The sequence below is a fragment of the Fomitopsis serialis genome (assembly GCF_022376445.1).
Source record: "Fomitopsis serialis strain Sig1Antser10 chromosome Unknown B0H18scaffold_1, whole genome shotgun sequence".
In the NCBI taxonomy this organism is placed as follows: Eukaryota; Fungi; Basidiomycota; class Agaricomycetes; order Polyporales; family Fomitopsidaceae; genus Fomitopsis; species Fomitopsis serialis.
Window position 1 is genome coordinate 1,348,709 of NW_025954961.1, and position 20,315 is coordinate 1,369,023.

The 20,315-nt window shown below is 55.5% G+C and overlaps 9 protein-coding genes across 9 annotated transcripts; 5 read left to right on the forward strand and 4 right to left on the reverse strand.

The window, feature by feature from the left end:
- The first annotated feature begins 646 nt into the window (after positions 1-646).
- On the forward strand, positions 647-3,482 carry B0H18DRAFT_967649 (general substrate transporter). Its single transcript, XM_048043429.1, has 13 exons — positions 647-868; positions 920-962; positions 1,017-1,103; positions 1,381-1,530; positions 1,616-1,723; positions 1,781-1,797; positions 1,850-1,940; positions 1,989-2,266; positions 2,326-2,332; positions 2,388-2,675; positions 2,732-2,867; positions 2,936-3,013; positions 3,073-3,482. The coding sequence occupies exons 1-13, from the start codon at positions 681-683 to the stop codon at positions 3,240-3,242; spliced, it is 1,641 nt and encodes a 546-aa protein (XP_047901351.1). The 5' UTR covers positions 647-680; the 3' UTR covers positions 3,243-3,482.
- Positions 3,483-3,629: 147 nt separating this feature from the next.
- Positions 3,630-6,232, forward strand: B0H18DRAFT_967660 (uncharacterized protein). The gene is made up of 7 exons (XM_048043430.1): positions 3,630-3,812; positions 3,878-3,954; positions 3,976-4,799; positions 4,857-5,058; positions 5,083-5,218; positions 5,255-5,563; positions 5,617-6,232. Exons 1-7 carry the CDS (start codon positions 3,712-3,714, stop codon positions 6,041-6,043), a joined length of 2,076 nt encoding a protein of 691 aa, XP_047901352.1. The 5' UTR covers positions 3,630-3,711; the 3' UTR covers positions 6,044-6,232.
- Positions 6,233-6,312: 80 nt separating this feature from the next.
- B0H18DRAFT_967662 (uncharacterized protein) lies at positions 6,313-8,439 on the reverse strand. Its single transcript, XM_048043431.1, has 6 exons — positions 7,918-8,439; positions 7,499-7,859; positions 7,264-7,447; positions 7,046-7,215; positions 6,832-6,986; positions 6,313-6,780 (listed from the first exon to the last, which is right to left on the reverse strand). Exons 1-6 carry the CDS (start codon positions 8,065-8,067, stop codon positions 6,427-6,429), a joined length of 1,374 nt encoding a protein of 457 aa, XP_047901353.1. The 5' UTR covers positions 8,068-8,439; the 3' UTR covers positions 6,313-6,426.
- Positions 8,440-8,756: 317 nt separating this feature from the next.
- B0H18DRAFT_1112679 (uncharacterized protein) lies at positions 8,757-10,068 on the forward strand (the record flags this gene model as incomplete). The annotated part of the gene is made up of 5 exons (XM_048032851.1): positions 8,757-8,901; positions 8,953-9,012; positions 9,061-9,225; positions 9,280-9,781; positions 9,834-10,068. 5 exons carry the CDS (start codon positions 8,757-8,759, stop codon positions 10,066-10,068), a joined length of 1,107 nt encoding a protein of 368 aa, XP_047901354.1.
- Positions 10,069-10,286: 218 nt separating this feature from the next.
- Positions 10,287-11,268, reverse strand: B0H18DRAFT_1205751 (nucleophile aminohydrolase; the record flags this gene model as incomplete). Its single annotated transcript, XM_048036148.1, has 7 exons — positions 11,107-11,268; positions 10,977-11,054; positions 10,804-10,925; positions 10,692-10,750; positions 10,567-10,662; positions 10,419-10,508; positions 10,287-10,363 (listed from the first exon to the last, which is right to left on the reverse strand). Exons 1-7 carry the CDS (start codon positions 11,155-11,157, stop codon positions 10,287-10,289), a joined length of 573 nt encoding a protein of 190 aa, XP_047901355.1. The 5' UTR covers positions 11,158-11,268.
- Positions 11,269-11,278: 10 nt separating this feature from the next.
- B0H18DRAFT_967666 (proteasome 26S subunit) lies at positions 11,279-12,563 on the forward strand. The gene is made up of 6 exons (XM_048043432.1): positions 11,279-11,493; positions 11,559-11,628; positions 11,687-11,789; positions 11,859-12,131; positions 12,193-12,304; positions 12,360-12,563. Exons 1-6 carry the CDS (start codon positions 11,389-11,391, stop codon positions 12,459-12,461), a joined length of 765 nt encoding a protein of 254 aa, XP_047901356.1. The 5' UTR covers positions 11,279-11,388; the 3' UTR covers positions 12,462-12,563.
- On the reverse strand, positions 12,564-13,781 carry B0H18DRAFT_967667 (20S proteasome subunit). The gene is made up of 7 exons (XM_048043433.1): positions 13,645-13,781; positions 13,552-13,586; positions 13,375-13,498; positions 13,217-13,318; positions 13,017-13,160; positions 12,851-12,963; positions 12,564-12,794 (listed from the first exon to the last, which is right to left on the reverse strand). Exons 1-7 carry the CDS (start codon positions 13,711-13,713, stop codon positions 12,638-12,640), a joined length of 744 nt encoding a protein of 247 aa, XP_047901357.1. The 5' UTR covers positions 13,714-13,781; the 3' UTR covers positions 12,564-12,637.
- Positions 13,782-13,896: 115 nt separating this feature from the next.
- On the forward strand, positions 13,897-17,092 carry B0H18DRAFT_967670 (uncharacterized protein). The gene is made up of 9 exons (XM_048043434.1): positions 13,897-14,227; positions 14,286-14,440; positions 14,495-14,620; positions 14,671-14,889; positions 14,937-15,393; positions 15,448-15,791; positions 15,842-16,436; positions 16,457-16,564; positions 16,617-17,092. Exons 1-9 carry the CDS (start codon positions 13,931-13,933, stop codon positions 16,803-16,805), a joined length of 2,490 nt encoding a protein of 829 aa, XP_047901358.1. The 5' UTR covers positions 13,897-13,930; the 3' UTR covers positions 16,806-17,092.
- Positions 17,093-17,785: 693 nt separating this feature from the next.
- Positions 17,786-20,110, reverse strand: B0H18DRAFT_18585 (uncharacterized protein). Its single transcript, XM_048037015.1, has 9 exons — positions 19,575-20,110; positions 19,273-19,524; positions 19,160-19,219; positions 18,826-19,109; positions 18,742-18,758; positions 18,540-18,693; positions 18,198-18,479; positions 18,073-18,136; positions 17,786-18,016 (listed from the first exon to the last, which is right to left on the reverse strand). Exons 1-9 carry the CDS (start codon positions 19,978-19,980, stop codon positions 17,949-17,951), a joined length of 1,587 nt encoding a protein of 528 aa, XP_047901359.1. The 5' UTR covers positions 19,981-20,110; the 3' UTR covers positions 17,786-17,948.
- Between the last annotated feature and the right edge of the window lie 205 nt (positions 20,111-20,315).

The following is a 20,315-nucleotide window of genomic DNA, read 5'->3' on the forward strand; positions in this document are numbered from 1 at the left end:
AGAAGCGGCGGGGGCGACAGTGCGTGTGGTGAGCAGCAGCCTGACGAGCGTGCAAAAGTCCGAGCATGATGGTACTGATCTATCGCAGTAAGCAGGGCGTGCACAACCGCTCGGCAACGTAGCGGCGGGAAGGTGTGGCTCCACCCCCGAATCGAACAAGGCAGGCGCAAGCGCCTGGGTCAACGCTCTCCAGCATATGGGGCGTCGTTGCGGCGCCGGCGGGGGTGGCTGCCGATTTAGCGTTTATCGCAGCGATGTGCCGTGCCTTGAGCGGGCAGGGACGGTGCTCGCTTGCGAGAGCGTCCGGTCCGAGCCCCAGGCGTGGAGGTGGAGTGCTCGTCGTGGCAGCCAAGGCGAGGATTGCCTTTCGCGGCGTACCCGCTCTGCAACGCCCGGCTGCGCCACTGTTCTGCCGTATGTCTTGTTTTTGGGGTGTCCTCGGGGATATCCTATCCATCATTGACGCTGGCCACTTGACTTGAGTGGCGGACCTAACGCTTCTTCGCGCTCTCATCATCCAGCCGCCGCGTGATCTCACTCATATGTCGCTCCACACCAGGCCCACCCTCAAACCATTTTCGTGCGCTTCGTCGTGGACAAAGGAAGTTCGCAGGTATATAAGACATGCAGGTCCGTACCGCCCTTCCCCGTGCAACACCATCTTCCCCGGGTTGTCCATCATGTCGTCCTCCTCCGCATCGAGCGCGATTGACCATGCCTCCGTCTCAGAGAAAGGCCACAAGGACAAGGTCCGCATCCACGGTGCAGACCGAGGCGACGAGATCCGCGCTCATGCCCCCGCTCTGCGGGGTAAACGACTCACGGCGGCGCTCGCCTTCGTCGCGGGTACTGGCTTCACGCTGTTTGGGTATGTACAGAGCTCATATGTCTGTGGTCTGACGCTGACATGCGTTCACAGTTACGACCAGGGTGTTATGTCCGCCCTCCTCACAGCGAACCAGGTACTGTCGTCTGCACGATGCTAGCCAGCAGTGATTGTCTAACGCCGTCCACAGTTCGAGAAAGTGTTCCCTCAGGTTGTGGTGGGCGCCACTTCGCCCGCTAACCACGCGACGCTCCAAAGCTTCATCGTCGCTATCTACGTGAGTAAATTTCTTGCGCCTCGGATCTCAGTTGGTCGGGGGGCCCGCACTACTACCCTTCGCCTGGGAGCCAGCGTTTGTTTCCCGTCAGGGCATCAAGTTGCAACCACTACGTTCTGTCAGCTGATGCCTTTTCGGGCCTCCGCCCGTTCTCCCCGCACTGATTGACAGTCCATTGAAATTGTCGTTTGGCTTCTGTGGACCCTCTTTTCAGCGTTGCCTCCCCACCTGACCGAGGTACCATGATCCGACTTGTTTGCTGACTGCTTGCCTCCAGGAAATTGGCTGTCTTATCGGTGCACTGGCTAACCTCTGGCTCGGCGACAAGCTTGGCCGGAGGAAAACCATTGTCGTTGGTGGTATTATCATGATCATTGGCGCCATCCTCCAGGCGACTTCGTTCAGCTATGCGCAGATGGTTGTTGCCGTATTGTCACCGGTCTTGGCAATGGTCTGAACGTGAGTTGCCACTCATGTATGCACGCCCTAGAGCTTATCCTGGTCGTGCATAGACGTCTACGGTGCCATCATATCATGCAGAGTGCTCCCCAGCAGCAAAGCGTGGGAGCTTTATCATGATTGAGGGTAGTCTCATCACTTTCGGTATCATGGTATCATATGTGGGTATAATTCCATGACAGTTGTGTGTGCAGAGGCTGATGACATTGCGCTCACAGTGGATTGACTTTGCATTGTGGGTTTCGCTTGGTACCCTATATGATGGTGCGGACTAACATCTTGCAAAGCTACTGGCTCACGGGATCATCCGCGCAATGGAGAGTGCCAATTGCAATCCAGATCCTCTTCGCTGTTATGATGGTCGGCGGTATTTTCTTCGTGAGTCGTGTCAGCTTAATGCTCGTACTCTGACTGACACTGTCTCAGCTGCCCGAATCTCCGCGGTGGCTTGCGAAGCACGGTCGTGACGCTGAAGCGCTGGCAGTCATCGCTGCTCTCGAGGACAAGGACTACACGGCCGAGTCGGTCCAGCTCACCTACCATGGCATTCGCGAGGCACTCTCCGCTGAAGGCGCCAACGAGCCGCAGCGGTCTGCGCTCAGCCACATCTTCACGAATGGTCGCTCGCAGAACTTCCGTCGCGCGGCCATTGGCGTTGTCAACCAGTGCTTCCAGCAAATCTCGGGTATTAACCTTATTACCTAGTGAGTTTTCTCACTTGGTCGTGGCGTTTGAACTTTAGTTGACCGGTTGCTCTCTACAGTTATGCTGTATGTCTTTGTACGGTCGTCCCTGACCTGATTGTCACTTAACCTTATCCCATAGACGATCCTCTTCCAACGCTTGGGCATCAACGACGTGAACTCGAGAATCATCGCCGCAGCAAACGGCACCGAGTACTTCCTTGCCAGTCTCATCGCCATCGCCCTCATCGACCGTGTGGGCCGTCGACCACTCATGCTCTTCGGCTCGATCGGACAGTGCCTCACCATGGTCATCCTAGCGGTGTTGGGCTCCGTCGATACATCGGGTGCCAAGGTGGCGTCCGCTGTCCTCCTCTTCGTCTTCAACTCGTTCTTCGCGATTGGTTGGCTCGGGATGACTTGGCTCTACGTGAGTTTCCGCTTTGTGGTACGATGTGTGACGTGTGCTGATGGTATGGACTGCAGCCCGCTGAGATTGTCGGCCTGCGCATTCGTGCGCCTGCGAACGCGTTCAGTACGGCGTCGAACTGGATCTTCAACTTCGTTGTCGTCATGGTCACGGGACCCGCGTTCAATAACATTGGCTGGAAGACCTACGTCGGTACGTAACGGCCGCCCCGTTTGCTCGCGTAATGTCTGCTCACGAACATTGCTATTTGCTATCTGCAGTGTTCGCCGCCCTGAATGCGTTCATCATTCCGATCGTGTACTTCTTCTTCCCCGAGACTGCTGGCCGTTCTCTGGAAGGTGCGTTCATCATGCTTCGCCCGCTAGTGGGCCGTCCGACTGATCGGCGTGTCCTGTAGACATGGACGTCATCTTCGCCCTCGCATACAACGAAGGTGTCTCGCCCGTCGGGGTTTCGCTTCGCAAGGACGTGCCGCCTGCAGGCACGCCGGAGGCCGACGAGATCCTTGGCGTGCGCTCTGCGCGATCAAGCACGAGCAAGGAGGAGGACGAGCGAAACAAGCAGTAGACGCGATCTGCTACTCTAATTGGAGATGAGTGAGACGACACCATCTCTGTGTACAACAGCCAGTGCGCCGTGACGCACACACTCTACGATACCGCAACGAGTTTCTATACCATGAATCTCACCGATCTAGCTTTCGATGTATTTGTTCACGCATCACAGTCTATTAGCCATGTCATTACGCAATCGTAGCTCGCTATCGTTCCTCGTTTATGAATCAGTTGCACAACAGTTGCATCATTTTGCTTTGTGTGAGTGTCTGTGGGTGTGACGAGACGCGCACAGTCACAGTGTGACCGGACGCGTATCGTGGGAACTGCTTACGTGGACGCGTAAATGATCGCGTTAGCGCGGTCGGGTCATGCATCTTTTGTCCGCAAGCTGTTCGCAACTCCGCGAAGGTCGCTGTTCAACATCGCTCCTGTGGTCGACGCGTCCCTCGGCGTCCCTCCAGCTCATACCTCTGCCAACGATGTCGAGCATCTACACAGCGCTGCGCGTCTCACCCAAGAAGAAGCGCGCACCTGCGGAGGACGACGATGACCTCCTCACCCCCAAGAAGCTGCGCATAGCGTGAGTACTCGCCTGATTGACGCGTCTTGACCATGGACCGATGCGTGTACGCTATTTCCATGCAGTCCCCCGACGCCCCCAGCTACATCGACGCGTCGGAAGCTCAAGCCGGACGAGGTCCCCCTCCCCCCACACCTGTCGCGTCTGTTCAACATCCAGACAGCGCTGCAGCAGGCACTATCCCACGCCCTTGCAACGTGCGCCGTCGCGCCTTCCGAGGACACGGGTCTCGTGCGGAACGTGCTAAATCACCTTTCGCTGGGGACGTACCACGGCCTAAGCACGAAGTTCGAGGTTGACGATCTGAGGAGGCTCTGCTGGCTGTGGGAATGGGACGCGAAGACGTTGCCTGTAGCGGAGGCGTCTAGGGCGACAACAGTGGATGTCGAAGACGAGAAGAACCCTTTCCTTGTCGACGAGCCTGCGAAGACACCCCCAAAGAAGACTCAGACTCCGAAGAAGGCCAGCGCTGGAGACGACGAGGAGAACCCTTTCCTCGTAGACACGCCTCGGAGGTCGCCAACCAAAAGATCTGTCAAGAAGGTCGTCGCTGTCGAAGACGACGAGGAGAACCCCTTCCTTGACAAGACGCCGAAAGCGTCAAGATTAGCTCAGACGAAGGGCAAGGCTAAGGTCAAGCAGGAGGACGACGGTGAGAGTTCTGTCGCTCCATCTTCACCTACCAAGTCGCCGAAGAAGAGCACGGTACGCGAGGATAGTCCGGATGATAATCCCTTCCTCGAGAACCGTCCTGTTGCCTCATCATCCAAGGACTGGAGTCGCGGGGGTATGGGCTTCGTAGTAAGTCAAACGAGACATTTCTCGAAAGCCTCCAACACCCGAGTCCCAGCCTATGGGATCGGCATCGAGGTGGAGATGGACATCGACAAGGGTATGAGCGGTGGAATGGCTGCTGTTGCCCGGTGGACAGCAGCTGGCGAGGCAAGGCGGAAAGACGTACGTACGAAACTTGGTCGATGGGTAGAGGTATGTTTCGTCCGACGCTACATGTCACCGCTGTGACCCTGACGTCCGTCTTTCTAGCTGCATACTGGCAAGATCACTGTTCCTGGTCTTCCTATGGCGGACTTGCCCGCTCTTCCGAGTACCTCAAAGCCATCTGCCCTCACGCGTCTTCTCGCTGCCTCCTCTCCCAAGTCACCTTCCGCGGCTTCTATCCTCTCCTCGAGATCGTCGTCACCCACACCTTCGTCCCCTTCCAAGTCCCTTCCAAGCTTCCCCTCTGGTCGCCACTAAGAAGCCACACGAGTTTGCCGTGCCATTCCCGATCACGCCCTCCAGCAAACGGGCACACCAGCGAAGAACACCATCGTCTTCCCGCAAACACCTTCCACGCGTGGACGCACGGACTCGCTCACTAGCTTGCTCACGCCCACGAGCTCCCGGTCTCCATCCCGGACCAGTTTCACTACCCCCACTAGCGCGCGAACTCCTTCGCTATCCGGACGGAGCACCCCCACAGCGAGCGACTCTGGCTCGGTCCCCTCCACACCAACCCACCAGCGTGGTGCCAACGCGGCTACTGTTCCGCAGACACCAACGAGTTCGAGGCGGCAGGCACTATACGAGCGTATCCGGCAGCGTTCACTCACTGCGTCTCCTACAAAGGGCATGGGTAGCAACGCCGGGGCCAGTATGAGCAAGGAGCAGCTCAACAAGCTCAGCCAAGAAGAGGTGCGCCGACGGTGCCTGCTTGGACGGCTCGGCGGTGTCGCGGAGAGTGTATGGATGTGAGTATCCTTCCCATTGGAATATGTCCCCCCACTGAGTTGTGCGTTGTCAGGCTGTTCTCAAACCCTGGCGGGTCGACCGCTGCCCCCACCGTGCGCAAGCGCCGCGCGATGCCCGCGTCGGAGGTGGTAACAGCGGTGCTTAAGTCCTCGCCAGTGCCGATCTCGTCCGCGGAGGCGCTTGAGTCGCTTGAGCTCCTGGTGAAGCTCTGTCCATTTTTCGTCCGCGAGCTCGATGTCGATGGCGAGGACTGGTTCGAGATGCCTGCCTCCAACACGAGCGCAGAGAGTGAGGCGGCACCGAAGGCAGGAGCTTTGAGCAGCCCAGGTAAGATGCCGATCAGCCCCGGGAGGATCAAAGGCAAAGAGGAGAGCGCCGAGGAGCTGAGGACGAGGAGTCCAAGGAGAGTGAAGCGGGAAGGCGGCGGTCTCAGGGAAGTCCGGGAGAGGATCCGGAAGGAAATGGAAATGAACGACTGAAGATCTATTATTGCGCTATCTAACTAACGAACCGCAACGTCTACTGGCCACTCGATTGTACGAGGAATCCCGTCTGTCTATATCTGCATGACTACATCACAGACTACCCCTTGTTGCATCGCTTGCACTGGTCATGATTTGTCCATACCATCTACGTAGTTGTGCCGCAATATACCGTTGTACGCTTTGTTTTTAGTTGGGGCTGCCTGTAACTTGATTGCGATCCACGGATGCAATGCCATCCATGTGGTATCCTGGATTCACGCAAATCCTTATAGTCCATTATGACCACAAGACAACCGATGCCAAGAGGAAGATACAAGCACAAATAGAGAAGATGCACATTCAAGCCAGTACCCTAGCTTCGCCTCCTGCTCAACTTCTCACAATCCACACCGTCCCATCCGCCTGCTCTGCTCCGCCGCGAAGACGGTCAAATGGCTCTTCAGCACCTCGCTCACGTTCGTGCCGAGCAGCTCCTGCTGCCCTGTGCGCACCGCCTCGACGAACGTGCGGATGAGCCCGATGTCGCCGCCGCCGTGGTTGCCGCCCTCGCTCTTGGGCGCGTGGTGCGTCGTCTTGCCCGTGCGGAAGTCGGTCACGGTGAAGGTGTTCATGTCGCCGATGATCTCGCCGTGCGAGAAGTGCAGCCGGCTCTGCCGTTCGCAGATGCGCTCGGTCTGCGCGATCATGGTGAAGGAGACCGTCGCTCCGTTGGAGAACTCGAGGTTTACTACCTGAGAACGGGTCGATGTCAGGCGGTACAGCATTATATCGTAGAGGCTGACCTGGTTGTCGCAGACGTTGTTGTCGTGCTCGTATACACAGCGACCATACGAGCCGTGTTGCAGAGCGGACGTCACATTCTCGATGTCAGGAATGCCATCGACGATCGTGGCGACCGGCCAGCCGATCTGACCCTTTGACAGCGGCTCCAGGTAGACTGCATGTAGTGTTATGATCGACACGGACTGGTACTGAGAAGGCGAGGAGGCGACTCACTCTTCTTCGCGCTGTATGGACATGTACGCTCGTAAGCACAGTCGAAGCACCGCTTCGCATCACCAGCCTCCCTCGGTTTTGACTCCTTCCGGAAATGCAATAGTGAGCCAAAGGAAGAAACACGCTTAGGTGTCCCCGGGCTCAGCCAGTGGCACAAAAGGTCGATGTCACTGAAAGCCTGTTAACAAAGATACAAATTCAGAATTGGTGCGACGCACTGGCAGCTCTTGGTCATGAGGGAGAAGCTGCATTCCTCTTCTTTCGACCAGTTCCCTCTTACGTATGAATGCGCATAGTGGAAGTACCCGACAGGTTCCACGTGAACGACATTGACTAGCTGCCCGAGCTCCCTGGACAACACGAACTCGGACACGGCTTTGTTGTATGGGGAGTAACGCAAGACTGCGTTGTGTCAACAAGCTGCTCAGTGTGCTCTAGCACCTCGCGACGTACCATGTCCCATCCCAAAGATGATGTTGGCCTTCTTTACGGCCGCCTCCATCTTAATGCAGTCCTCAATGCTAGTCGCCATAGGCTTCTCGCAGAGGATATGATACCCTTGCTCCGCGAAGGCGAGCGTCACTTCCAAGTGCATGCGATCCTGTACTGCGATGATGACGGCGTCAGCCAGACGTTTCCCGACCGTCTTGACCGTCTCCTCAGATGCCTTCAGTAGGTCTTGCCAGGACTCGAAGGTGAGAGTCTTGTCGACCAGGTGAGCCTCAGTCATGAGCTTTCGTGTCTTCGGGCGCGGCTCCGCGACAGCGACGACCTTGCATTTGGTTGGCTCGCCGATAGCATATGCGCTGTACGCCTGTTCCATTGCTCGCACATGGGTGATCCGTACAAAGACAAAGATGGATACTGCGGACCTTGCCCCTGCTGCCGCACCCCACAATAGCGAGGGTGACAGGCTCGTTCGAGTAGGATGCAATGTCAATGCCCATCCTTGAAGGGAGAGAAGAGTGACCGCTTCCAGGAGAGCGCTTCCAAGGCTTTATAGCTGCGGTGTTCAAAGGCATGTTGCGGTCCGGGCACTTCAACTATCGTGGTGCGCCGAGCGGCAGGTGCATGAGCATCGGACCTGGGCAGGGTGCCGGATTGGCAGATAGGTTCCTAGATAGAGTGCAAGAGTGTAATGGTCCGCTGATAGCCTCAGCGTGCTTGTTCCTAGATTATGTATGTATATAAGTAGACGGGCAGCTGCAGAGCATACGGGCGATGTTGCCTTCATTGACGCCCGTAGCGATAGACAAAGACAGCCTCTCTGATTGGCCGGTCGATCCATCGCACTTGCATGAGGGGCCGCCGCATGATGGCAAAGGACCAGCACATTAGATGCTCAGCACACAGCAACACGGATCAACGACCAGTGCAGCCTCAGTGCAGCTTCGTCGTCGTCGTCGAAATGAGTCGGACGACCGACGCTCTCAACGAGCCTTCCTCACGTGACGCGACAGCGCGATCAGCTTCACGGCTGTGGCTGAGGGAAAGACTGGAGCAATATTAGAGCATGCCTCGTCTCGTCCCGCGACTGTTACAACGCCTCCAAGCCACCCGCACGAAACCAGCCCCGGTTGTCCCTCCAGAGAGACGACCACACCCCAAGTCGGCGCGCCTGCCCCCCAAGCCAAGGCCTCTTCCACCATGTCCCCCACTTTCTCCCAAAGGCCGGACGCAGTCCATAATTCTCGACTCTCTCCGCCCTATCATGGCCATCTCTCGTTCACGCAGACATAAAGAACCTGCTCCACGCTTGAGAATTCTCAGTAAGAGGAAGCGCGGCTCCGCAGATGCCTACGCGCTTCGTCGCGCGATGACCGAAGAAGAGAGGGAGCTATGGGCAAGCCCGTATTGTATGTCTTCCGCTGCATCTGCTCTGACGTGCATGACTCATAATCCTGCAGTACGGATGCTGTCCACTCCCTTGAGAGTGTCTGCGGTGGGGGAGCGTCATTTGCCAACTGGTCAGTCGATGTAATCTGAGGAGAGTCCTGTTCTGACAACACATCCAGCATTCCTCATCCGTCTTTCAGCAAAGCGAGTGCCCGGGCCTCATAAAGCCATCGTAAACGTAGTTCCAGACACACTCGAGCACCCTGCGTATAGGCACCAACGACCAGGCTCTGGGGTGTATATCCCCTGTCGGGGAGACGCAATCAGGGCGATGAAAGAGAAGTGTTGGTTGTCCTTACGGCCGACTTGTTTGACATACTGAAGCTAACTGCTCACAGCTGTTGAAAGGCTGCTTCATCACTCTGCTCGGGTGCAATCTGGGCTGGAAGAGCAGATCAGTCACTTGCTACGCGTGCGTGTCCTCCAGGAGCTCCGCATATTGGTGCAACGCCTCAGACGCAAGCCTTGGGGGGCAACGGACGCGCCGCTACTTCGAAGACTTACCCGCACCGAGTGGAAGGAACTACAGGCGTCCGGCACCATTCCTCAAGAAGATGCGGCCGCAGTGCTTGTCGTTCCCCCGGTGAACAGGAACCCCGCTACAAATGCACGACCCGAGCCATCCATGTCATCATTACCGCTACCCAGCGCCGAGGCACCCAGCAAGGATAGGCGGCCACAGCTCCCTGTCTCGACATTGATGCCCACGACTACCTCCGGCGCGTTCGAAGACGACGAACTATCTGTCATCCTCCCTCAGTCGAAAGTGCCGCTATATAACGGTGTTGCGCTGTTCCCATCTCCGCAGCAGCGAGCGGCTTGCCACAAGTCTCTGACAGAGTTGCTTCACATTGAGCGGCGGCACGTTGAGAGAGGTGATTCAAATGACCAGACTGCAAGGACACCCCAATGCTGCATCGGAGGAGACAAGGCTGCCAGAAGCCTCTGGCCGGGTTCGCGGTGACGAGAAGGGCAGCCATGCATTTCTGCTGAGATCGAATGCGAAGACACTTCTACGCGCAGACACGGTTCCTCTCGCTGTTGCGCTCTGGAGGCTTCGGATGTGGGAGGGGCAGGGTTGGGATATCGAAGGCCCGGAGTACCTTGGGCCATGGGGCGCACATTGAAAGTACGGATACTCGCAGATTGACCCTAATGCGGATCCACGAAGCACAACGCTACATGCGATGGTTGCGAGACAGCAGTACGTAGACTAAATACACTGAGGGTTATACCTCTACAGCCATTGGCACCGGTTCGTTGCCGTCTTCTTCGTATTGGCATGCCCAAGACTTCCTTGCCCTCCCAGAACTTCGGGAGCTCGTTTCCGGGCACGAAGAGTCGCTCAACGTTGTCCTCGGTGATCACGCACATGCGAATACACCACCAGAGAGCCGTCTCTTGACATGGCCAGCGCGAGAGCTGTTGTACAGCCCGTCAGTCAGCGTCCGAGTTCGGAGGTGAATGAAAGACTGACTGTTCTTGACGAACTCGACCGTCTCATCCCTGCCCCATCCATCCTGGTATGTCGCGTCGCAGTAACCATACACGTAGGTAGAACCAGAGCCTTGTAGTTTGCATAGGGTTAGCACCCATGTCGACGCAGCATGTAGTCAGTTACACACCTCCAATGGCCCATGGCTGCCGGAAGAGACCTCCACCGAGAGGAATGTTGTAGACACTGGGACCCGCTTCCTTGTCCCACCCCGCTACGATGATACCTGCGGAGAGCCCGTCCTTGTTTCATAACAGAACTTCTCGAACACGCTCGCCGCTGTGTGGACTGGTGGCCGTTCGCCGTGCATTTGTCTGTACGCAGGGTGAGGTACGGTCCAGGTGCAGCGTATATAAGTGGAACGCACGCGTATAGTTGGAGATAGTAGTGGACGTAGTCCGCAATCGCTTGCGTGTCGGCCGCGGAGCCTGATCGACAACAGTAGATGCGGTCGTGGACGTGCGTGAGCTTGTCCGTAACACGGTTCGCCTATACAACGATATCAGAGCTGCGACGGTTTAGAGGATTTAGCGTACGCACGATATAGCTTCCGGTGGTCGTTCGACTGTCTGCGCCCACTACGACGCCGTCCTTGAACTGGACCGCCATAATGGAGGTCTGCACACGGTCTTCGTGAGCAATACATCGAGAAGCCGCAAGGGCTACCTACACCAAGGTTGACCTCTCCTGACTTCAAACGGCTGATATCAATCGTCTCCATAGTGGCTTGTGTGGTGTAATGAGAAGAGATTGAATGAAGAGGGAGAGCGGTACGGTGGACGCGCGGTGGAAGGGAGGTTGTGGCTGAAGAGGTGACGCGTCTCGACGCGCGTCGGGCTGCACGCATCTGTTCAGCAGCACCTCTTGCTGCACACCCCCGCCACATAACCTTGTTCCCCTTCTCGTCCCCATCCGTGTTTTACTGTTACCAAGTCTCTTTGTCGCGGAAATCATGGCCCCGCCTCAGGTTGTCTCCTCGTACAAGCAATTGCAGCAGGCGTTCAGCTCGCGTCCGTCTGACCCCAAGAAGTGCGCATCGCTGCTCGCCGGGCTTAAGGTGACCACACTCTGTAGTAACGCTGGTAAAACCTGGGAAGCTAAACATGTTGTCTACTTCAATAGATAGCCTTGAGCGAAATGGGCCTCTTGGTACCGATGGGTGATGCTAGCCTAGAAGACATGGTCATGGCCCGTACGTCCTTTTGCTTGTTGCTTGTCTTCATTTCCCATGGACTCTGACTATTGTCCAGGTGACGTGCTGGAGATTGGCGCATTCTTCAGCATACGGTCAAGAGATATCCCCTCTTTCGATCGGTACTACTCGCAACTACAGACATTCTACAATGACTACAGGTATGTACCCTAGCTTCTCCCCGCGTCCGTACCGTATGATGCTGGCCAGCTCACTCTGTATGCCATCAGCTCCGTTCTCCCCCCATCACCGCGCGAATACCCCATCCGCGGCCTCTACCTCATCCGCCTCCTCACGCAGAACCGCATAGCCGACTTTCACACCACCCTCGAGTCGCTTCCTCTCGCTGCAGACACGCTCACAGCGAACCCTTACATCCAACACCCCGTCAACCTCGAGCGCTGGCTGATGGAGGGCAGCTACAGCAAGGTGTGGAAAGCGCGCGAGGAGGCCCCGGCGGAGGAGTACAAGTTCTTCGTGGACAGTCTCATGGACACGATCAGGTATGCGTCCACTGTGCACTCACTGACTACCTAACGAGCTCACTGAACGCCCGTATTGCAGGAACGAAATTGCAAGTTGCGAGGAAGCGGCGTACGAGAGTCTGCCACTCAAGGACGCTGGGACGCTGCTCTTCTTCACCACTCAGAACGAGTTGCTCACTTTCGCAAAACAGGTAAGCCTGATTCAATCCATGCCAGCTCATCAGCCTTACGTTCTTCTTCGGCTAGCGTGGATGGCAAGTAAACTTGACAGCGGGAACCACTACTTTCGCGAAGAAAGGCGAGGAGAAGGTCGAGATCCCGAAGGAAAAGTTGATCCGGCGAATCTAGCAATTGCACGAGAGCTAGAGCAGATTGTATGAGCCCGTACGATGGATCCTTTCGCCCTGTTGTTTTCCTATCTTGCGAAGCATCTCGTTTCAGACGCGGGCGTGCGTTGAACTTGCAGCTGAGATCCGACGAGAGTTAACAGCAAGTCCGAATACAGTACACAATTAGCACATCTACTAGTCGAAGTTCTCCAGGCTCTCCTTGGCTTTCCGCGACGCCTCATCGTACAGATCCTTCGGTACGGGTAAGTGCAAGCCACCCGTCTCATCGCCGATCCAGGACAGCTCGAGCTCGAAGTCTTTTTCCTTGGCATCGTCGTGGACGAGGTAGATACTAGTAGTAGAAGCCATAAGACGCAAAGCCAGTCCACGACGTTCTAGATGACGTACATTCTGGCCGCCTCAAAGACGGCTTCTCGTGTTGACAGTTCCGCGAGCTTGAGCTTCTCTAGCTCAGTCTTTGCCAACTGCCGTCCCTTCCCTACTGCTGCACCGTGGTAGCCCTGTCGGATAATATGAGATCGCAACGTTGAGTCTGAATAGTACTTGAACGTACATAGGAAACGCCGCTAGGCTCGATGATGAATAGTGCTGGACCACTCTTGTCTATGCCGCCAATGATAGTACTGCAGCCAAATGGACGGACAGAAGAGTATAGCGTATATGCCTGCACATATAGCCCTACGCGGTCTACCAGCGACTGCAGATACGGTAAGTCTCGGCGCGACGCAGCAGAGGCAGACGTGGACGCTTCACCTGAACTGTCGTAGGTGAGCGCCACATCGAGAAGAGACTGGCAACCTCGTCTCTTGCACGATTAGCCAGATGTCGGCCATCTGCGAGGAGACCTGAAGATGCCTAACATAACGTGGTCGGTACACAGGAAGGATACCACCAAACACATGCACACATACCAGACCAATGTGTTTATCGACTGTCTGTATCCGCCTGTTGGCCTCTGGGACGAGTAGCTTCGAGTGGATGATCTTCTCGACGGCCAATACGACACCGTCTTTCACCTTGAGTCCGATGGCGGTTCTGAGGAGCAGGCGTATCAATATGCCGTCCCTGAAGAGAGCGGTGTTACGCACCCTGAATTCTCAACTGCCTTGTTGGCGTATTCGACCTTGGCGAGGTAGTATGAACGTGAGTGCACTCCACGACGCGTCTTGTTAGAGCCTCACCTGAAAGATACGGCCATCCGGCGAGTACGTGCTCGCGGACAAGTCGTAGCCCGTGCCAATGGATGTCATGTCGGTGCGCGGGTGAACGGTGAGATGGAGGGACGGTGCAGACTGAGCGGCGGCTATGGGACTGTATGTCCAGCCTGAGGACGCGCAAGCGGAGGACGTGCATGCAACGCGTAGGCGTGTGAATATTGCCCGCTATGGGCATCGACGCGTCGAGGAATGACCGCGATCGAGATGTATTTGGACGCGACCAACACTCAGACCCTGACATTGCCCGGCAATGGACAAAGACAAGGAGCCCGACTGGAACGCGCTGCTCAAGGACCATCCCATTTTCTCTCTCCCAAAGAGCATCTCTGGGTTTGGAGGATATGGTGAAGCTTCCCTCTCACTCTCCCTCAGTTCTCTCCCCGACTTCAAGGATGTCGACCCTCGCCACGATGGACCGACCCCCTCTGGCAGACGACAGGTCATGGTCATCAAGGACTCGGAACTTGTCGTTGCTGCAGGCAGTGAGATTAGGATGTCCACTTTAGCTGACACGAAGTTTGGCCGCGCTACTCCCAAGTCATACAAGGTGCGCGCACTGTCGTTATGTTGTAGCCACCAATAGTCATGAATGGACGCCTTCTCAGGTCCTGCATACCCCGAACGTTAAGTTCGAGATACACCAGATGGCACTCAGCCCTCACGGAAAGCTTCTGGCTGTGGCGGGAGCTTTCCAAGTAGCAGTGGTGGTCCTACCTCGCGCCGGCTTCAACAAAGTGGTCCCCGCCACAATCGACTGCAAGTGCGTCTGTTTACTTGTAAACAAGGATACTCCTAACATACCAGCTCTAACAAGGTCTCTTCAAGTGGGACAGGTCTACCATGCAGCTAATTCCTCTGCGCCCGTGGCGAAGATCGAATGGCATCCATGGGGCGACGGTGGCACTACTCTCATGGTGATGACTATCGACGGCAAACTACGGTATGTCCCCTCAGTCTCTCATTCACCATAACTTAGCTCGTGTTGCACAGGGAGTACGACATCTCAGTAGACCCGGAGGAGCCGCAGCAAGTCCTGTCTTTCGTCCCAGACAAGAAGAAGAACAGCTTCCTTGCAGACGAAGGGGCAGAACGGGAAGTCACTTCCTTTGCCTTCGGTAAAGGGAAGGCAGACTGGGGACCCCTCACCGTCTACGCTATCATGAGAAGCGGTGATATCTACGCGATCTGTCCTTACATGCCGCAGAATGCGTAAGTGCCGCGTCGGTTGGTTAAACGCGTCTTCTCACTTCATGCAGTGCGATTCCTTCTGCTTACATCCATGCGCTTGAATGTTTTGTCGCTGCAAAACAAGAGCACCTGTCCCAATCTCAAGGCGAAGGGTCCTCGTCACGAAAGCTGGCACACCTCTATGACTTCCAACACAGATACGTGACAGCACTCCTGAAACAGCTGCCTCCGGGGACAGTCTACCCCTCTATATCGCGCCCCGTCTCAATGCATCCTCCACGGGGGATCAAATCTCCTCCTGTGCGGCAAGGCCCTTTTCTGCTTCAGCCGTCCCCGAGAACACTCGACGGCAGCGAAGGAGGCGACGCCACAGACATTGCCTACATGGCCTTTGGTAGCGATGTAGAGGAAGGCGTCGCGGGCGAGACTGAACGACTTGGTCTTGTGCTTGCGTCTTTCCAGGATGGCCGGGTGGACGTATATCTTGACGTAGAAAAGGTTGAGGCGAGATGGGAGCACAAGGAGGTCGGTCGCCTCTTAGATTTCACTTACTCAAGCTAACGTGGACTCTCTATTCAGCGCGCTGATGTCGATCTCCCAATGCTTGCTGCGTACGAGACTGTTGACCTCGGAATTGTCTCCACCCTCCAGAAAGTTGCCGCGTCGGCATCCCAACGGCTCTTGGACCTTGTCGAAGGGAATCACCCAGTGTTATATCCTGACCCTATCAACCAAGACACAGTCTATGTCTACCATGCCTTCGGAATCCACGCTCTGCAATTCGAGTCATTGCTACGGGGTCTGGCTCTTGCTCTTCGCGATGATTCATCAGAAAGTGGCGGCACCTCTTTGGACACTTCGCTCCAGACATGTAAAGGCACCGAGGTTCGGCCCATCATTTCCACGTTCGACATCGAGTCGAGGTAAGTTGGTTTGTTGTGCTGGAGTACGCGGCATCTCACGTCCGGGGCAGGTCTTCAAGTCCTATTATAGGTGTATCGGTGCCGGGCGACGTATACTTGACATACAGCATCTTCATCTTGACGGCCGCGATGCGCCTTACGGTATTCCCTCTCAATCTACGTTCAGAAACTCCGTACTCTGTGGCGTCAGAGTTCTCTGCACAGACAGACAAAACACCATCACCAAAGTTGTTACCTGCTCTAGAGCCAGCTCCATACGACAACCTATTGAGCAGTGAATCGTACTCCATCCCTCCCATCCTTGCCAACCCCAAGGGCTTACCAGCCTACGCTCGATTATCGCTACCGCCGAATGCAAACGCGGAATTCATGGTCACCCCGGACACGCTGCGCTACCTAGGCAAAGTGGCCGAGCACATCACATCCCAGATCCGCGACGTCGTCCTCGGCCATCGTGTGGCAGAGACACGAGCGCAACTGCAAATACAGGAGCTACAGCGACAAAGGCAGCGGGTCAAGGCGGTGCTCGATAAGGTGGCGCAGTTGAAAGGCGATCGACACGATCGTACCGCCAAGAAAGTGGAGGAACTGCAGGCTAGTCAGAAGGCGATCATGGCACGAGCAGACGCGCTCTTGCAGTCTATGGTGCAGAAGGCTCTCCGGAGCTGAGCGAGAACGAGGCAAAGTGGTTTGAGGAGCTTAGGCGGATGAAGGCGGAAGTGACGGGAGTTGGCAAATACGATGACAGGTCGTTCGCCGCTCGATCGAAGCTCGTGAGTTGTAAGTCATATAGAGCTAGAGGTCTCTGACGTAGCCTCGCTTCAGCTCCACAAGGAGGTCGACCGCCTTTTACCCCAGCTTCAAGATATGAAAGAAGTCGAAAGGAGGCGTCAGCAACTACGCGGTTCTGAAATGCTCGGGGCTACCCAGGCATTGGAACTTGGTAGACGATCCGGCGAGGAGTATGCTTCCCTCCTTGTGCGTTGCAGCGGAATGACTAACGGCGTTGCCTAGACGCCACAGGATCGAAATCTCAGGAGGAGTTGACACAACTGGCATCAAGACTCGACATGACGCTGGAACCGCCTCCTGCTCTGAAGGAGTCTGCGAATACATGATACGTCGCGCTGCACCACTGGGACTTACTCGACGTTGCAATGCATATTCCCCAGCTCCTCATCATTGTACACTATTCCCAATCTGTTGTATCATACTCTCACTCGTGTTGTCTGTTCGTGAGGCGTGTTGTGTTACGCGTGACCAATACGCGACTCTTGAAATCACCTGACCGTTCCTCATACATGCCAATCTCGATTTTTAGAGTCTCGGCTCGAGTCAAGCTACTTGCATTTCATCCGATATCGTTCGCCTCTTTAGCCATAGATGCTGTGTACGCTACACCAAGGCTGCCGTATACCTACTCTGCAAAGCGACTGCTCCCTCTTACAGCACACGCCCGGGTGACAATTTCTCTCCTAAACCACCGCCTCCATGGATGATTTTCTCCAGTTCCTCGAATCAGGCGGTATACCACCTGCCCCCACCACCCCCCACCAGTCCTCTGATCCAGATGAGACGCTACGCAAAGGAAACACACAATGCCAACATTGTTTCAAGTCGCGGCTGGATGGTGCCAGGATGTCGAGGTGTGGAGCATGCAAAGTCGATATGTACTGTGTATGTCCCTGTACTGCATGTCGTCTGTGATGCTTAGCATACTTACGGCTCCTCAGAGTAAGGAGTGCCAGAAGGCGGCTTGGCCTGTCCACAAGGCTCGTTGCAAGATCAATCAGCGTGTGCATTCGCAAGTGGGCACAGATGCGGTCGAACATTACAAGTCTCTACGAAACTTCTGCCAGAAACACCGCCCCATCCTCTCTGACTCCGTCATCCGTGCCCTCGATCTCTGCGTCGACCCAACGCGTGCCGAGCGTGATCTGCTCACAATCGCCGTCCGTCCCCGCCCCTCGTCGACGCGGACGGAGACAAATTTCTTCGTCGCGGCAGCAGAGGTCACATCGCTCAGCGAATTCGAACCAGAGAAGCAAGCGGAGATGCAGTCGCAACTGAAGTACGCAGCAGATCTATGCAAGCGCGAAGGTGGATCGGGGGCGGTCTTCGTCATGGTTTGCTGCATCGATCCGCCGATCATGAACGTCATCCCTGTCGGCTTCTCGCAGGAATGTCTAGATGATGTCCGGCCGGGCGACCCGTGGAAGGAGCAGCTGTTCAACAGGATGAACGAGGGCATCGTGGTATAGTAGGATCATGGACGACTCACAGAAGGGCTCACTACTTACACGTGTCTTCGCTCGCGATAAGCAATCTGGTCGAATTCTAGTCAGCTGTGTCCAATGCCAGCTTCGTCACTTTGTGCCATCGTTAGCAGTGGTATGGTCACTTTACAAGTTTGAGTGTCCAGAGGCGCGATTCCCATCTCCACATCCTGCCGAAGACGTGTATTGCCAGGGCTGTGAAGATGAGCACGGCGAAGAATGTAGCAATAGTGACTGAGGTCGATGCGACGTCGGTCGCAGGGTCACTTGAGATGGGCTGCAGAGCATACGCAACAATCGCTACCGTGAAGCCGATCAGAGACCACACGAGTAGCACCGCTGGAAGGCTCAGAAACAGCGCATGTCCAGGTAACCCAAAAGTGTTCCGGTGAGCGTTGTTCATGTAAGCGAACTGTACATGAACGTGAGGCTTGATGCAGGTGGTTTTGTCAAGAGGTAAGAGATGACGTACCGTCCGCGTTGTTGATATTTGAGTATCGCGCTGATGTCGCCACACGAAGAATACGCCAGTAGCAATGCTGCCGAGGGAAGCGAAGGCTGCCATGATAGAGCATACTCGCGCTATTTGTGCAATATCTCCTACAGACAGCAGGCCGACGGTAGCTCTGCCTCAGTCAGCATAACCGTGTACAACCTCATAGGGGCCGACGTACGAGAGCAGCACAGTTGACTGAGTCGAGCAATAGAACATCAGTCATGCACTACCACAAGGATCCAAGGACATCTTGTCCGCTCACTATGAGAATGAAATCCGAATATCCTCGAACTAATTGATCCGTATATTCCTTCCAGCTCTGATGTAGACTCGATAGACGTCCACGAAATTCACTGGCATGTTGGATATGTTCCAGATATGTTTGCGGGATGCCAAAGAAAGGCCCATTTATAAGGAGGCGGAGCAATGTGCTCGCAACAATTGATGGGCTATTGGACACGTACGCCGGGCTGGCGGAAGTCCTTCTATGTGTGCGAAGCTGATTGAATGTGTACTTCCCGTAGCCATCTGCGTGACGATAGCTGTCTGCACAGAATATGAGATTTGGTCGTATGAACGAATGACACAACACTTGCAGACTTCACGAAGGATCCATGCGACGAGAACCACCATCGATGTCTCGCGTATGGTAGCTCCTGTTGGGTAACAGTAAGTAGGTACAAAGTACCTACTGAAGACGAGCACTCACCTTGAGGCACCTCCAAGTGCCGGAGAAGGTCGTCACTCTCAACCTTTGAGAATGGTACGACGCTACGTTCACCAAACATGAGGTTATCTGTGCACGCTTGAGTTCGCTTAACATGTACCGCATGATATTGCACAATACCGAAGTAGTACGCCCTGACAGAGTCGATAGCTTCTGTCAACGCTCTATGCGGCATGGTCATATGAGAGGGGTGCCCTTGAACGAAGTTCCAGTACAGCCTACGACGGCGGAGTACTGTACTGTACGTCTGAGACAAATATCAACAGCATTGTTAACAGACTTACGATTTGAGATAGACACATCTTCCGAGCCAACCCAATCCTTGAGCGGTTTGGCAACAGCATGCTCAGCGAGGCACTGGGTATGGTCGATGATGAGATAGAAGTAGCTTCCAGCGGAGCCTAGCAAGCATGCCTCCAGTCCATCTGGTAGATTCGACGCTTGATTTGCGAGACAGTACTCGTTCACGCTGGCCAGGATCTCTGGCTGGTGAATGTCTTCGTCGACAACCAGCTTGAACTCGTCGTTACGGAAGTAGGCCCAACCTTGCGGGTGAATGTACTGTGTCCACCCGGGAGGCATATCGCTGCGCGTGCGTTCGAGGACTATGTACGCATCATCTGTTGTATTGACCGCAGTGGAGACACCAGTACCAGTCTTGTAGTCGTCGAAGTTATCATAAGTGGCCATAGTTTCTGAGAAAAATCCAGCAGTCCTTGTATAGATGTCCGCAGAAACGAGCAGCTCGGTGGTCTAGACGTTCGAAGGCGTCGAAAGATAGGTCTGCATTAGGTCTGCATGTCGTGGTGCAGTTCGCAAGCGGCGCGCGTTGAGCGCGAACTCTGCAGACTGCGCGGCTGTGGCTTCAACGTGATGCACGTGCTAACAGGTCGCGTCTTGTGTCGGTCCTTGGAGTCGCGTCGCGTCCGCCATCGACCTCTCCTTCACTTCTCACATTGAACCTTCACGCCGGTCAGTTGACTCGCTATGTGTTTGTGCTGAAATACATGCTAAGCTCTATATAG